The sequence below is a fragment of the Bombina bombina genome, chromosome 2, assembly GCF_027579735.1.
Source record: "Bombina bombina isolate aBomBom1 chromosome 2, aBomBom1.pri, whole genome shotgun sequence".
Lineage (NCBI taxonomy): Eukaryota > Metazoa > Chordata > Amphibia > Anura > Bombinatoridae > Bombina > Bombina bombina.
This window is the reverse complement of record NC_069500.1, coordinates 768,676,302-768,693,270: the sequence shown is the minus strand read 5'-3', so window position 1 is coordinate 768,693,270 and position 16,969 is coordinate 768,676,302. Positions and strand designations below refer to the sequence as shown.

Below are 16,969 nucleotides of genomic sequence, written 5' to 3'. Positions count from 1 at the left end.
TTACTTCCGTGCATGTGCATACAAAGAAAGCAACGTCTTAGCTGCTTCTATGAAGCTCGTTCTCATTAACTTTGTGAACGAACTTCATAGATTTAGTGGAGTCAATTGCAGCCGTTTTCAGTTTCACTGAATGATAGCTGTGTGAGAGGACCGGCTTGTCAGTGATTATTGTTAGCCAGGGTTTTGTTTTGTTTTTATTCATAATGTTTTTACAGTTTTTAAAATGCAAATACCTTTTATTTTTTTATTATAGGTGTTCAATTATTTTTTTTTTATTTTCTGACAGCTCTGTGAAGACATGGGTGAAAGTGATGCTGAGAAAACTGTAAGTCTGCTTATTGCTGTGAGCGTGCACGCATATAGACATCGCGCTCACAGCATAACTAAAAAACTACTGCTCCTATAAAGTTTGCAGCTATAATATTTATTGCTAAAGCAGCATATCTTTTGAACTGGCCTCAGCTATTGTTTGTTATATAGCTGTAAGATAAACATTCATTATCGATTATTAAAAAAATATAATATTTACTCTAGACTGTAAAAATCCTCAATGTAGTGCAAGGGAAAGAGGGATGGGTAGGGATCCTCCAACACAGTTACAGCTCAGCGAGGCGACTGCTGTCTCATAAATATATTATGTTATCTTTATCACTAAGCTGTGTCACCATTCCACCCCTCTCTCTAAGCTCCCGGAGTCCCGCTCAAGCCATACATTTTTTTCTTTACTTTCAGAGTTTGTTTAGATCGGACCCTTTGAAAATCTTATCCTTAGTTTTTGATTTACGGCTTTGACCAGCAGCTCACGCTCTCTGTTCTCATCTGAGCTGCTGGTCAAAGCCGTAAATCAAAAACTAAGGATAAGATTTTCAAAGGGTCCGATCTAAACAAACTCTGAAAGTAAAGAAAAAAATGTATGGCTTGAGCGGGACTCCGGGAGCTTAGAGAGAGGGGTGGAATGGTGACACAGCTTAGTGATAAAGATAACATAATATATTTATGAGACAGCAGTCGCCTCGCTGAGCTGTAACTGTGTTGGAGGATCCCTACCCATCCCTCTTTCCCTTGCACTACATTGAGGATTTTTACAGTCTAGAGTAAATATTATATTTTTTTAATAATCGATAATGAATGTTTATCTTACAGCTATATAACAAACAATAGCTGAGGCCAGTTCAAAAGATATGCTGCTTTAGCAATAAATATTATAGCTGCAAACTTTATAGGAGCAGTAGTTTTTTAGTTATGCTGTGAGCGCGATGTCTATATGCGTGCACGCTCACAGCAATAAGCAGACTTACAGTTTTCTCAGCATCACTTTCACCCATGTCTTCACGGAGCGGTCAGAAAATAAAAAAAAAATAAAAGGTATTTGCATTTTAAAAACTGAAAAAACATTATGAATAAAAAAAAACACAAAACCCTAATGCCAAGTGTTTAAGGTCCCTTTAAAGGTGTACTGAAGCACATGCATTTACCCCCCCCCCCCATCTACTGTCAAACAGTCTGACTATAGCTTCTCTACTCCAAAGCAGTGGACAAAATTAAGATGGTACTGTGTAAATATTCACTGCCTACTCAAGAAATCACTTTCAGGTACTCTGGTGCAAAGGATTAGATATTTGACTTTACTAACTATTTTGAACAGAACTAGTAATTAGAGAGCCTGTGGGGGATGATTATACAGGATTTGAAAAAAAGCCAATCCATAACAAAATGAAAGTATAAAAAGCTTGTATGAGATTTATAAATGCAAATTATTGGACAATGGTGGTAAAAAAAAAGGACTTTATATTAATTATTGTTTAAAAAGATAGATAATCCCTTAACCCTTTCCTGCCAGGATTAAATTGTTTACATCGGAACCAATGTTCTGATGTAAACAAATTCAAATCACGCGTCGTGCACACGATCCCGAGATTTCAATTATTGGATCGGGTCTGGGGGGCGTCTCTATAACCCTAGGAACGCCCTCCAGACCGCAATCAAATCCAGGAAGCGCAGAAGGCTTCAAGACAGCTGTTAGCTATGACGTTCTATTCCGGCATAACGGCGTTAAAAGGTTAATTGTCCATTCCCAAATTTTGCATAACAAACACTGTTATATATTAATATATTTGTTACCTCTGTGATTACCTTGCATCTAAATCTCTGCAGGCTGCCCCTTACCTGAGTTCTTTTGACAGACATGCATTTTAGCCAATCAGTGCTGACTCAAAAATAACTCCACGACAGAGAACAGAATGTTATCCATATGGCACACATTAATTAGCACTGTCTAGCTGCGAAAAACTGTCAAAATGCACTAAAATAAGATGCGGCCTTCAAGGACTTCGAATTTAGCATATGAGCCTACCTAGTTTTAGCTTTCAACAAAGAAAACAAAGCAAATTTGATGATAAAAGTAAACTGGAAAGTTGTTTAAAATTGCATGCCCTATCTCAGAGCTCAACAAACCCAGGAGCCCGGGAGCACCGGCTCTAAGAATTTTACCCCTTGCATTTAACTTTTTGAGTAATTCTCCAAATATCTATATACAAATACCAGTGTCTGGCTCCTAAAAATTATGTCTGGCTCCAAAATCTTCTTACTGGCTCCTAAATTTTGAATGTATTTGTCAAACACTGTCTAATCTAAATCATTAAAGTTTGATTTTGACTTGACTGTCTATTTAAAAGGAAAAAAAAAAACAGTACAGATGTCTGTGAAACTCACACACATCTTTTGCATGACTACCAATGAAACTTTGGACATCATGACTAATACCTGCTTTTTAAATTGCAGTTCAGCTAAGCTTTATGGGTTGCATCTAACTATTTAGCGCTGGGATCTCAAAGGAGTTCACAAAACATAAAAAAAATTACTATTTTAAGGTTATAAAAGGAGTACAGTGTGCTAAAAATATCACATTTTATTTGTGCATAGTCTGCTTCACTGTCTATCACATCATAACCTGCCATGAGATGGCACAAGTTTATTCCGAGCATGATGTATCTGCCTGCAAAATGCTTTAGAGATAATAAAGTATTCTGATCTTGGTTTCCAGATTGTAAATGTTTCATTTATAAGTTAAAGATATTGCATTTGCCTTTTCCAAATAAATTAGAATATTAGTCTGGCTATTTCCAGACAGTTGCCCTTAGACTGCAAGGAAGTTCAGAATGGGGGAGTGAGCTCTTTTCTGGAATGGACTGAATGAGATGCGTCATGTTTTGCTTTTCTACTGATACCTTGAGAATCAAACTGCTGGATGGCTTCATTCAGTGCCTCTTCTGGATCCATCTCAAACTCTAGAATATTTTCTTGTACAACAGCATCAAAAGTTTCCTGTGTGACCCATTTGCAAGCCATTTTGGAAAATGGTGTATTTATCTTGGTTTGTCTGGAAAATGACATAGCATGACATTGTTTTAACATACAAAGATGCAAATAAACTAATATTATCTACATGTAGACTAACTGTAGCTTTTTTGGCACTTACATTTACATATAAATGGTAAAATCTTGTTTTAGTGTTTGCTGTCTCTTACAATATGATCTTAATGTAGAAAGCACGGACTTCTACAATGATAGCAATGGCATTTTTGCCTTAAAATCATCAGAAATAGAGGAGCAATATATAGTTTTTTAACGCCCTGTCAAATCCGAATACCTTTTAGCACAAGAGTTTAGTTTTCTGTGGATTTTACAGCAGCATTGTTAACAGCAATGCAGAAATAAGCATACCATGAATCCAACTCTAATGTTTAGTAACACAGTGGAGTAAACTGCACAATCACAAATCCTTGCTGGGCTATTTCTATGCAGAGGACAGAACGTATTGACCAATATATATTACTTACTCCATATTACAAGCTAAAATATTATTCCCAGAACTATGTAGTTATGTGATCATGCAAATAATCACGAGCAATTAAACAATGTTTTTGCCATGCAAATCAAAACGCGAATGTATAATTGTATTCCTTATGGTGACTAATTAACTTGCACACTGGTTTTGTATAAAGGAAACTATACGTGCTTTATCAGCAGGGTTTTTTTTTAAAAAGGGTTTCTTCTGGGCTCCTCCTGTACTCATTACACGGTCACACTGCTGTATGTAGATAGTTACCTATAGCTCCCCGGCGCTTCCTCTTGACCCCGTCTCTAGTCACTCTCGCATAGCAACGACTGGCGGAAGTGATCTGAAAGAGCCATGCTTCCTAAACCAACTATTATGCTGCATATCAACCCAATTCTTTTTCTGTAGTTAAGCTAAACGTATTGTTGAGCCCATGCGTTACCAGTAAAAAAACTGCATGAAAAACGCTGGTCTGAAATCCAATATAACCTTACTAAGGATTGTGCCAATAACAAACATGTCTTCACGTATTTAGTCTCAAGGTGATAACGTCAGGGTATGTTAGCGGAAGTTTAGGCGTGTGATTTTTGTATCGAGGTAATCAGGTGCAGCGAGCGTAGGTCTCGGTTCAAAAAGAGTAAGTTTCTTATTCCTAATGTCTACCACCCATAATATTAGCTTTTTAATAGCACGTGATGAGACTGCCCTGACCTATTTATTGTAGTAACACGTTACGTTGTGTTTAATGTATCAGCGTTTGCCAAGATGGGTAAATCTGAGTTTAGCGTTCTAAATTATTTTCTCGGCCATATAGCATCATTTTACTTCGAAAATTGGTATGGGGATTTAGATGAGGGCTATCAACAATACTGCAATGTTTGTGTCTCCAATAACAAAAAAGGGGGCCCATATTTTGGGGTATAAAGTCCCTGTTTTCCCCATAGACTTTCCTCAGTCTACAGTTTTTTATACATTTGTAACTGTTTGCTGTACACAGACACTTAAAGCAGCCCTGTCAGTACCAAATCTACAACCTGCTGAGAAAATAATGATAGCACAGCCTTAAAGGGCAGCTCACCGCCTGGTCACGCAGTCTTAAAGGGACAGGCAAAAACCCACCGATCCTTTAAAGGGTCAACTAGCACTACACACAGTCTTAAAGGGACAGATCACAGTAATGTTCACACAGGGAAACCTTAAAGGGCAGCTTGGCACCTGCTCACACAGTCTTAAAGGGGCAGACACACACAAACATTAGTGGGTAAATTAACACCACATATAGTCTTAAAGGGAGCAATAACACTGTGCATCCGCATGCAACGCTTACAGCCTTAAAGGGATACTCTGTCTTAAAGGGACAGGGGCACCTTCACACACAGAGCACTCACAGCCTTTAATGGGACAACTTTCACCACATACACACAGCATTAAAGGAACAGCTCACGCCATGCACACACAGCGCAGCCTTAAAGTGCAGCTGACCCCATGCTCACACAGTCTTAAAGGGGAAGGCAACACAAACTTTAGTAGGTAAACTCACACCACACGTACAGTCTTAAAGGAAGCGATAACAGTATGCATTTGCATGCATTGCACACACAGCCTTAAAGGGACCCTCTGCCTTAAAGGGAAAGGGGCACGTGCTCACACAGAGCACTCACAGCCTTTAAAGGGACAACTTGCAACACACGCACATAGCCTTAAAGGAACAGCTCACACTATGCACAGTCTTTAAGGGACAGGCACACAGGCTTTTAAGCACATCAGAATGCACAATGCCTTAAAGGGGCACTCAGTCTTAAAGTGACAGACACAAAAACAGCCTTTAAAGGGTCAGCTCACACTGCACGCACACAGTATTAAGTGCACAAACACAGCACACACAGCCTTAAAGGCACAGATCACATTACGCTTTCACAGTCTTAAAGGCACGGACAAATTCACACAGTAAACTTTTCTCTTTGTCTAAACAGATATGGAATGTTAGAGATATTTTAGATGGAGTTTGACTCTTCAGTTGTAATGAAGATGCGCTATAACTTACTTTTTAATGTAGGACTGAAATTCAAATACCTCGCGCTCCAGCCGCCCACTTCAAAAGTAATATGTTTGTTGAGCTAACAGTTTGAACTGTTCTCCAATCTGTGCTCTACAACAAAAGTGCTTTATGTCTAGAGCGCTGATTATTTCAAACCATTGGCTCAACAAAAATATTAATTTTGAAGTGGGCGAGCCATAGCACAGGGTATTTGAATTTCAGTGCTAGTTCTAGCGTATCATCATTATAACTGAAGTTTAAACTTCATCTAAAATATCTCTAACATTCCTGATCTGTTTAGACAAAGGGACAAGCTTACTATCACTTTAAGGACTGTGTGAATTGTGTGAGGTACGTGCCTTTAAGACTGTGCTAGCGTAATGTGCTAACTTTAAGGCTGTGTGTGGTGTGAGCTGCCCCTTTAAAGGCTATTTGTGTCTGTCACTTTAAAACTGAGTGCTTGGGTGTGCTTAAAAGCCTGCGTGCCTTTCCCTTAAAGACTGCATCGTGTGAGCTGTTTCTTTTAAGGCTGTGCGCCTGTGGTGCAAGTTGTCCCTTTAAGGCTGTGTGTGCAGGTGCCCCTGCCCTTTTAATACAGTGACCCTTTAAGGCTGTGTGTGCTTTGTATGTGGATGCATACTGTTATCGCTTCCTTTAAGACCGTGCGTGTGGTGCGAGTTTACCCACTAAAGTTTGTGTTGCCTTCCCCTTTAAGACTGTGTGAGCATGGGGTCAGCTGCACTTTAAGGCTGCGCTGTGTGTGCATGGCGTGAGCTGTTCCTTTAATGCTGTGTGTATGTGATGCAAGTTGTCCCTTTAAAGGCTGTGAGTGGTGTGTGCAGGTGCACCTGTCCCTTTAAGACAGAGCATCCCTTTAAGGCTGGGTGCATTGCTTGTGGGTGCATACTATTATCACTCCCTTTAAGTTTGTGTGTGTCTGCCCCTTTAAGACTGTGGGAGCAGGCCGAGCTGCCCTTTAAGGCTGCATTGGGTGTGCATGGTGTAAGCTGTTCCTTTAACGCTGTGTGGATGTGGTGCAGTGGCCTATTTAGGTTTTGAGCTGCCTTAGACAACCAAAATTCTGCTGCCCCCCCTTACCTGTGACTTGACCTTTTTCCATGGCATTTCCAAAGTAAATGTTCATGTTCAAGTGAGCTTGTGTTTATATGTGCGTGCATGTTTGCATGTGTAGTGAGTGTGTCTAGTAGAACTCAAAAAGTGCTGCCCCCCCAAAAAAAACATAATTTATGTAAGAACTTACCTGATAAATTCATTTCTTTCATGTAATTGGCAAGAGTCCATGAGCTAGTGACATATGGGATATACAATCTTACCAGGAGGGGAAAAGTTTCCCAAACCTCAAAATGCCTATAAATACACCCCTCACCACACCCACAATTCAGTTTAACAAATAGCCAAGCAGTGGGGTGATAAAGAAAGGAGTAGAAAGCATCAACAAAGGAAATTTGGAAATAATTGTGCTTTATACAAAAAATCATAACCACCATAAAAAGGGTGGGCCTCATGGACTCTTGCCAATATGAAAAAAATGAATTTATCAGGTAAGTTCTTACATAAATTATGTTTTCTTTCATGTAATTGGCAAGAGTCCATGAGCTAGTGACATATGGGATATCAATACCCAAGATGTGGAGTCTTTCACTCAAGAGTCACTAGAGAGGGAGGGAATAAAATAAAAACAGACATAATCTGCTGAAAAAAAATAATCCACAACCCAAAAATATAAGTTTATTTCATTTGAAAGAAAAAAACTTAAATCAAAAGCAGAAGAATCAAACTGAAACAGCTGCCTGAAGAACTTTTCTACCAAAAACTGCTTCCGAAGAAGCAAATACAGGTGGCCCTCGTTTTACAACGGTTCAATTTACACCGTTTCAGAATAACAACCTTTTTTTTCCAGTCATGTGACTGCTATTGAAAAGCATTGAGAAGCAGTGCATTTATTAAAATAGCCAGTAGGTGGAGCTGTCTGCTTGTGTTGCAGCAAAGCAAGCTGAAATTAATCAGTTTAACCAGATCTGAGCTATCAAGCAGATTTCAAAGGAACAATATCTTCCTGTCTATAACTCAGTCCAGATTGGAATGCATAGAAAGAAATGTTTGCAGAAAAATGCAAGTGAAGTCTGTGTTGTGTGATTATTTACTTAGGTTTATAATGCTGTTTAGCAAATGTTTTTGTTCATTTAACTTAGTTTAATTATATATTCTGTGTTGTGTGATTATTTTATTAGGTTTATAATGCTGTCTAGCATTTAAAGTCTTCATTCCAAAGCTTTTAAAATAATGTATTAGGTGTTACTTATGACAATTTTGAGAGGGCCCTGGAACCTATCTCCCTCACTTCCCATTGACTTACATTATAAACTGGGTTTCAATTTACAACGGTTTCGATTTACAACCATTCCTTCTGGAACCTAACCCCAGCGTAAATTGAGGGCTACCTGTACATCAAAACGGTAGAATTTAGTAAATGAATGCAAAGAGGACCAAGTTGCCGCTTTGCAAATCTGATCAACTGAAGCTTCATTCTTAAAAGCCCACGAAGTGGAGACTGATCTAGTAGAATGAGCTGTAATTCTCTGAGGCGGGGCCTGACCCGACTCCAAATAAACTTGATGAATCAAAAGTTTCAACCAAGGAAATAGCAGAAACCTTCTGACCTTTCCTAGGACCAGAAAATAAAACAAATAGACTGGAAGTCTTCCTAAAATCTTTAGTAGTTTCCACATAATATTTCAAAGCTCTTACCACATCCAAAGAATGTAAGGAACCTTCCAAAGAATTCTTAGGATTAGGACACAAGGAAGGGACAACAATTTCTCTACTAATGTTGTTAGAATTTACAACCTTAGGAAAAAATTAAAAAGAAGTCTGCAAAACTGCCTTATCCTGATGAAAAAATCAGAAAAGGAGACTCACAAGAAAGAGCAGATAACTCAAACCCTTCTGCAGAAGAGATGGCCAAAAGGAACAACACTTTCCAAGAAAGTAGTTTAATGTCCAAAATATGCATAGGTTGAAATGGAAGAACCTGTAAAGCCGTCAGAACCAAATTAAGACTCCAAGGAGGAGAAATTGATTAAATAACAGGCTTAAATAAGAACTAAAGCCTGTACAAAACAGTGTAGATCAGGAAGTATAGCAATCTTTCTGTGAAATAAAACAGAAAGAGCGGAGATTTGTCCTTTCAAGGAACTTGCAGACAAACCCTTATCCAAACCGTCCTGAAGAAACTGTAAAATTCTAGGAATTCTAAAAGAATGCCAGGAGAATTTATGAGAGAAACAGATTTACGAGCTTGTAACATAGTAATAATCACTGAGTCAGAGAAACCTCTATGACTTAGTACTAAGCGTTCAATTTCCATACCTTCAAATTTAATGATTTGAGATCCTGATGGAAAAACGGACTTTGAGATAGTAGGTCTGGCCGAACGGAAGTGGCCAAAGCGGGCAACTGGACATCCAAACCAGATCCGCATACCAAAACCTGTGTGGCCATGCTGGAGCCACCAGCAACACAAATTATTGTTCCATGATGATTTTGGAGATCACTCTTGGAAGGAGAACTAGAGGCGGGAAAATGTAAGCATTTGATAACACCAAGGAAGTGTCAGCGTGTCCCCTGCTTCCGCTTGAACATCCCTGGACCTGGACAGGTATCTGGGAAGTTTCTTGTTTAGATGAGAGGCCATGAGATCTATCTCTGGAAGACCCCACAACTGAATAATCTAAGAAAACACATCTGGATGGAGAAACCACTCTTCTGGATGTAAAGTCTGGCGGCTGAGATAATCCGCCTCCCAATTGTCTACACCTGGGATAAGCACCGCAGAGATTAGACAAGAGCTGGATTCCGCCCAAACAAGTATCCGATATACTTTTTTCATAGCTTGGGGACTGTGAGTCCCACCTTGATGATTGACATATGCCACTGTTCTGATAGTGTCTGTCTGAAAACAAATGAACGGTTCTCTCTTAGCAGAGGCCAAAACTGAAGAGCTCTGAGAATTGCAAGGAGTTCTAAAATATTTATTGGTAATCTCGCCTCTTGAGATTTCCAAACCCCTTGTGCTGTGAGAGATCAACAAACAGCTCCCCAACCTGAAAGACTCACATCTGTTGAGATCACAGTCCAGGTTGGCCGAACAAAAGAAGCCCCTTGAACTAAACGATGGTGATCTATCCACCATGTCAGAGAGTGTCGTACATTGATTCAGCATACAAAGCTGTAGAGGTCTCATGTGAAAACGAGCAAAGGGGATCACGTCCGATTCTGCTGTCATGAGACCTTAAACTTCCATGCACGTAGCCACTGAAGGGAATGACTGAGACTGAAGGTGCCGGCATGCTGCAACCAATTTTAAACGTCTCTTGTCTGTTAGAGACAGAGTCATGGACACTGAATCTACCTGGAAGCCTAAAAAGGTGACCCTTGTCTGAGGAATCAAGAAACTTTTGGTACATTGATCCTCCAACCATGTTTCCAAAAGAACACTAGTTGATTCGTGTGAGATTCTGCAGTATGCAAAGACTGAGCTAATACTAAGATATTGTCCAAATAAGGAAACACCGCAATACCCTGTTCTCTGATTACAGAGATTAGGGCACCCAGAACCTTTGAAAAGATTCTTGGAGCTGTTGCTAGGCCAAATGGAAGAGCAACAAATTGGTAATGCTTGTTTAGAAAAGAGAATCTCAGAAACTGATAATGTTCTGGAAGAATCTGAATATGAAGGCATGCATCCTGCAAGTCTATTGTGGACATATAATGTCCTTGCTGAACAAAAGGCAGAATAGTCCTTATAGTCACCATCTTGAAAGTTGGTACTCTTACATAACGATTCAAAAATTTTCAGATCCAGAACTGGTCTGAATAAATTTTCCTTCTTTGGTACAATGAATAGATTTGAATAAAACCCCAAACCTTGTTCCTGAGGAGAAACTGGCATGATTACCCCTGAAGACTCCAGGTCTGAAACACACTTCAGTAAAGCCTGATCTTTTACTGGATTTACTGGGATACGTGAGAGAAAAAAATCTTCTCACAGGAGGTCTTACTCTGAATCCTATTTGATACCCTTGAGAGACAATGCTCTGAATCCATTGATTTTGGACAGATTTTATCCAAATATCTTTAAAAAACCTTAATCTGCCCCCTACCAGCTGAGCTGGAATGAGGGCCGCACCTTCATGCGGACTTAGGGGCTGACTTTGGTTTCCTAAATGGCTTGGATTTATTCCAATTTGAGGAAGGCTTGCAATTGGAAGCAGACTCCTTGGGGGGAAGATTGAGTTTTTGTTCCTTATTCTATCGAAAGGAACGAAAATGGTTAGAAGCCTTAGATTTACCCTTAGGTTTTTAATCCTGAGGCAGAAAAACTCCCTTCCCCCAGTGACAGTTGAAATAACAGAATCCAACTGAGAACTAAATAAATTATTACCTTGGATAGATAGTAATCTAGATTTAGATGTCATATCAGCATTCCAAGATTTAAGCCACAAAGCTCTTCTAGCTAAAGACATGGATCTAACATGAATTTTGATAATATCAAAAATTGCATCACAATAAAATGATTAGCATATTGCAATAGGCGAATAATGCTAGATAAGTCAGAATCCAATTCCTGTTGCGCTAAATTCTCCAACCAGAAGGTTGATGCAGCCGCAACATCAGCCAAAGAAATTGCAGGTCTGAGAATATGACCTGAATATAAATAGGCCTTCCTTAGATAAGATTCAAGCTTCCTATCTAAAGGATCCTTAAAAGGAAGTACTATCTTCCATAGGAATAGTGGTACGTTTAGCAAGAATAGAAATAGCCCCTTCAACTTTGGGGATTTTTTCCCAAAACTCTATAGATTTTGCTGGTAAAGGATACAATTTTTTAAACCTTGAAGAAGGAATAAAAGAAGTACCTGGCTTATTCCATTCCCTAGAAATCATGTCAGAAATAGACTCGGGAATAGGAAAAAAAAACCTGGAGAAACCACAGGAGGTTTAAAAACAGCATTTAAATGTTTATTAGACTGAACGTCAATAGGACTGGTTACCTCAATATCCAAAATAATTAACACTTCTTTTAACAAAGAACGCATATACTCTATTTTAAATAAATAAGTAGATTTGACAGTGTCAATGTCTGAGGAAGGATCTTCTGTATCAGATAGATCCTCATCAGAAGAGGATAAATTATGTTGTTGGTCATTTGAAATTTCATCAACTAAATAAGAAGTTTTAAAAGACCTTTACGTTTATTAGAAGGTGGAAATGCAGACAAAACCTTCAAAATAGAATCAGAAACAAATTCTTTAAAATTTACAGGTATATCATGCACATTAGAAGTTGAAGGAACTACAACTGGCGATGTGCTATTACTGATGGATACACTAACTGCATGTAAAAGTTTATCATGACAACTATTACAAATGACATTCGGCGAAATAATTTCAACAATTTTACAACAAATGCACTTAGCTTTTGTAGGACCGATGTCAGGCAACAATGTTCCAGCAGAAACTTCTAAGGCAGGATCAGATAAAGACATCTTGCAAAATGTAAGAGAAAAAACAACATAAAAAGCAAAATTATCTATTTCCTTATATGACAGTTTCAGGAATGGGAAAAAAAGCAAATAGCATAGGCCTCTGATCAAGAGGCAAACATCAATGGGGTATTGAAATAATGAAAAAGTTTGGCGCCAAGTATGACGCACAACGTAACGTAAACTTTTTGGCGCCAAAAATAACCGGAAATGACACACTCGCGTCACTAATGACGCAACCGTGTGAAAGGTCTCGGCGTCAAGTATGACGCCGGAAATGACGTAGTTGTGTCACAGACGTATTTTTCCACGCCAAAAATATTTTCGCGCCAAGAATGACGCAATAAAGTTTAGCATTTGACGCACCCGCGGGCCTAATGCCACCCGCAATTTGCAAGAAGTAGTCAATTGAAAAAAGACTAAACCCCAGGTAAGAAAAAAAATTCTATAAAAGATGTTTATATTACCCAAATATGAAACTGACAGTCTGCAGAAGGAAATACATGAACCTGACTCATGGCAAATATAAGTACAATACATATATTTAGAACTTTATATAAATGCATAAAGTGCCAAACCATAGCTGAGGTGTCTTAAGTAATAAAAAAACATACTTACCAAAAGACACCCATCCACATATAGCAGATAGCCAAACCAGTACTAAAACAGTTATTAGTAGAGGTAATGGTAAATTGAGAGTATATCGTCAATCTGAAAAGGGAGGTAGGAGATGAATCTCTACGACCGATAACAGAGATTCATCTCCATGAAATCATCGTATTCAATAAGTGATACTCCCTTCACGTCCCTCTGACATTCGCTGTACTCTGAGAGGAATCGTGCTTCAACAATGCTGAAAAGCGCATGTCAATGTAGAAATCTTAGCACAAACTTACTTCACCACCTCCATAGGAGGCAAAGTTTGTAAAACTGAATTGTGGGTGTGGTGAGAGGTGTATTTATAGGCATTTTGAGGTTTGGGAAACTTTGCCCCTCCTGGTAGAATTGTATATCCCATATGTTACTAGCTCATGGACTCTTACCAATTACATGAAAGAAAAAATCTGCTGAGCTAGGCTAGTGCCTTGTTTTCCTAGGCCAAAATACGCCCCTGGTGTGGTGAAATTTGTCCCTTTAAAGGCTGTGTGTACGTGTCTCTGTCCCTTTTAAGACAGTGTCCTTTTAAGGCTGCATGCGGATGCATACTGTTATCGATCCCTTTAAGACCATGCGTGTGGTGTGACTCTACCCACTAAAGGTTCTGTGTACCTGCCCCTTTAAGACTGTGTGTGCAGGTGTCAAGCTGCCCTTCAAGGTTGCGCTGTGTGAATATTACTGTTATCTGTCCCTTTAAGACTGTGCAAGTTGTTCCTTTAAAGGCTATGATTGCTCTGTGTGCATGTGTGTGCACGTGCCCCTGTTCCTTTACGACAGATGGTCCCTTTAAGGCTGTGTGTGCATTGCATGCAAATGCATACTGTTATTGCTCCCTTTAAGACTGTACGTGTGGTGTGAGTTTACCCACTAAAGGTTTGTGCCTGCCCCTTTAAGACTGTGACCATGCGGCGAGCTGCCCTTTAAGGCCGCGCTGGGTGTGCATGGTGTGAGCTGTTCCTTTAATACTGTGTGTGTGCGTGGTGCAAGTTGTCCCATTAAAGGCTGTGAGTGCTGTGTGTGTGCAGGTGCCCCTGTCCCTTTAAGGCTGTGTGCGTTGCATGCAGATGCACACTGTTATTGCTCCTCTTAGGACTATATGTGGTGTGAGTTTACTGGCTAATATTTGTGTGTGCCTGCCCCTTTAAGACTGGTTTCCCTGTGTGAACATTACTGTGATCTGTCCCTTTAAGACTGTGTGTGCGTGTGGCGCTAGTTGACCCTTTAAAGGCTGTGTGGGTTTTTGCCTGCCTCTTTAAGACTGCGTGACCAGGCGGTGAGCTGCCCTTTAAGGCTGTGCTATCATTATTTTCTCAGCAGGTTGTAGATTTGGTACTGACAGGGCTGCTTTAAGTGTCTGTGTACAGCAAACAGTTACAAATACGTATAAAAAAAAACCTGCAGAAATAAAATAAAAACCTGTAGACTGAGGGTTTGATACAATGTATCCATGTAGGTGAGCAGAGCTGGCTGGCTGGGGAAAGTCTATGGGGAAAACAGGGACTTTATACCACAAAATATGGCTCCCCTTTTTGTTATTGCAGTATTGTTGGTAACCCTCAGCTGAATCCCCATACCATTTTTCAAAGTAAAATAATGCTATATGGAGGAGAAAATAATTTAGAACGCTAAACTCAGATTTTACCAGTCATAGAATAATATCTAGATAGATGTATTTTTTTCTACAATGATATTGAAAATAAGTGTAAAGGTTTAGTTTCTATAAAGCAATGGTTGCCCCTTTTTTGAACTAGTTTTCTATTTATATAGATGCAAACAAGACTGTGTGGAAACTGTTTTGGATAATGTTATCTTTCACACAGCTATGTTTGGACAGTCTCGTATTGCCCGTTGTCCTTGGCAGTAAGATGCCCATTACTTTTTACCAATTCAGTGGAATTTTTTTACTACGATCTGTGCCGTTACGTTTTGAAGGCAGATCCTGATTGTTACAGATGTAATCTTCCATTCCTGCTTTTTCAAATAAAGATACCAATAGAACAAAGAAAAGTTGATTAAAATTGTATGCAGTGTCTGAGTCATGAAATAAAAAAATTGGGTTCAGTATCCCTTTAACATAAGGACAATTTGCCCCTTTGGATGCTGACTGTTTATCCTTGCATATTAGCAACTATTATTGTATTCTTTAAAGTGAATGTCAATTTTGATGAATTAGTTCCCGGTTTTTAATAATCCTATTAAAAACAAGGGCACTTTAATTCATCAAAATTGAAATTTCACTGTTTTCTTCAAAAACTTACCTTTTAATCCTGGCAGCTGCTCCAGCGATTCCCCCCGGCTGTCGGAAGCCTCTACAGATGTCGGAAATGACGAATCCAGCTTCCTGCAATCACTGCTTCCCCCCCCCCCCCCCCCCCGGGGAATCTTGGCCTGATGCAACGCTGTGACTGGAGGAATCCGGATTCGTCATTTTAAAACTCGCGAAGACGGCTTGCGACAGGCGGAGGAAGTGCTGGAGCAGCTGCCAGGATTAAAAGGTAAGTTTTTGAAGAAAACAAGTGAAATGTCAATTTTGATGAAGTAAAGTGCCCTTGTTTTTAATAGGTTTATTAAAAAACGGGCACTAATTCATCAAAATTGACCTTCACTTTAAGATACAAACTTTCATTGTAAATAGTCAACATTTAATACTCTGTATATGATTCACTTTGACTGCATTGGATACACATTTTTCTGTTTTGCTAATTGTACCATGAATCTGTTTAATAAAAATATTAAAAAAAAAAAAAAAAAGGAAATTAGTTAATGAATGAATAAGATTATGCTATTTAAAGTTCATGTTTTTTGTTTTAGATTTTGTTCACATTCTAGTGCTCTTCGCTTCTGACACATTTCAAAGTAAGGTTGAAAACAATAGTGATACGGTGCAGATTACATTTATATATCCATTGTTTTCAATATTATTACAGAAGTTCAGTTGACTAACAGTGTCTGAGCAAAAGTATTGTATTTTGTTCTGCACCGTAAACAGTTTTAATTATATAAAAATTTCAGACTTTCAAGTGCTCCTTAAAGTGAATGTAAATTTTGATTTAAAAAATCGACTAAAAACAGGGGCACTTTAATTCATCAAAATTTACATTTCACTTGGGTTGTGAAAAAATACTTACCTTTTAAACTTCACAGCCTTCCAGCTTCCCCCAGTGGTCGCAATCCATTTTTGACGTCAGAAATGATGGATCGGTCATCCTCCAATCACGGATTCCCCCTGGGGGAATCAGTGTCTGATTCAACGCCGTGATTGGAGGAAGCCAGATTCCTCATTTTAGACCCAGGAAGAGGCTTTGCGATGGGCGGAGGAAGCTGGAGCGGCTGTCAAGATTAAAAGGTAAGTATTTTTTCACAACACAAGTGAAATGTAAATTTTGATGAATTAAAGTGCCCCTGTTTTTATTCAAATTTTTAAAAACCAGGCACTTTAGCATCAAAATTTACATTCACTTTAAAGGGATAGTAAACACCAAAAATGTTATTGTTTGGAAAGATAGATAATCCTTTTATTTACCATTCCCCAGTTTTGCATAACCAACACTGCTATAGAAATATACTTTTTACCTCTGTAATTATCTTGTATCTAAGCTTCTGCAGACTGCCTCCTTCTCTCAGATCTTTTGACAGACTTGCATTTCAGGCAATTAGTGCTGACTCTTAAATACCTCCACGTGTGTGAGCACACTATTATTTTAATGAAACACACGAACTAACGCCCTCTAGCTGTGAAAAACTTAAATGCATTCAGATAAGAGGCGACCTTCAATGGCTTAGAAATTTGCAAATGAGCCTACTTAGGTTTAGCTTTTAACTAAGAATACCAAGAGAACAAAGCAAATTTGATGATAAAAGTAAATTATAAA

At 38.9% G+C, this 16,969-nt stretch overlaps 2 protein-coding genes across 4 annotated transcripts in view; one reads left to right on the top strand and one right to left on the bottom strand.

Annotated features, from left to right (window-relative positions):
- Positions 1 to 4,229, bottom strand: part of ARMC6 (armadillo repeat containing 6) — a 54,161-nt gene extending 49,932 nt beyond the window's left edge. Inside the window, exons 1-2 of one of the 3 annotated variants that reach the window (XM_053700690.1) lie at positions 4,109 to 4,229; positions 3,228 to 3,379 (exon numbers count right to left, since the gene is read on the bottom strand). In XM_053700690.1, the coding sequence (XP_053556665.1) occupies positions 3,228 to 3,348 (121 nt within the window). In that variant the 5' untranslated portion in view covers positions 3,349 to 3,379; positions 4,109 to 4,229. The other 2 variants (XM_053700689.1, XM_053700688.1) reach the window with 2 other exon arrangements.
- Positions 4,230 to 4,404: 175 nt separating this feature from the next.
- Positions 4,405 to 16,969, top strand: part of SUGP2 (SURP and G-patch domain containing 2) — a 36,286-nt gene continuing 23,721 nt past the window's right edge. Inside the window, exon 1 of the mRNA XM_053702911.1 lies at positions 4,405 to 4,475. The gene's annotated coding sequence lies outside the window, so the exon portion shown is untranslated. The remainder of the gene's footprint in view (positions 4,476 to 16,969) is intronic.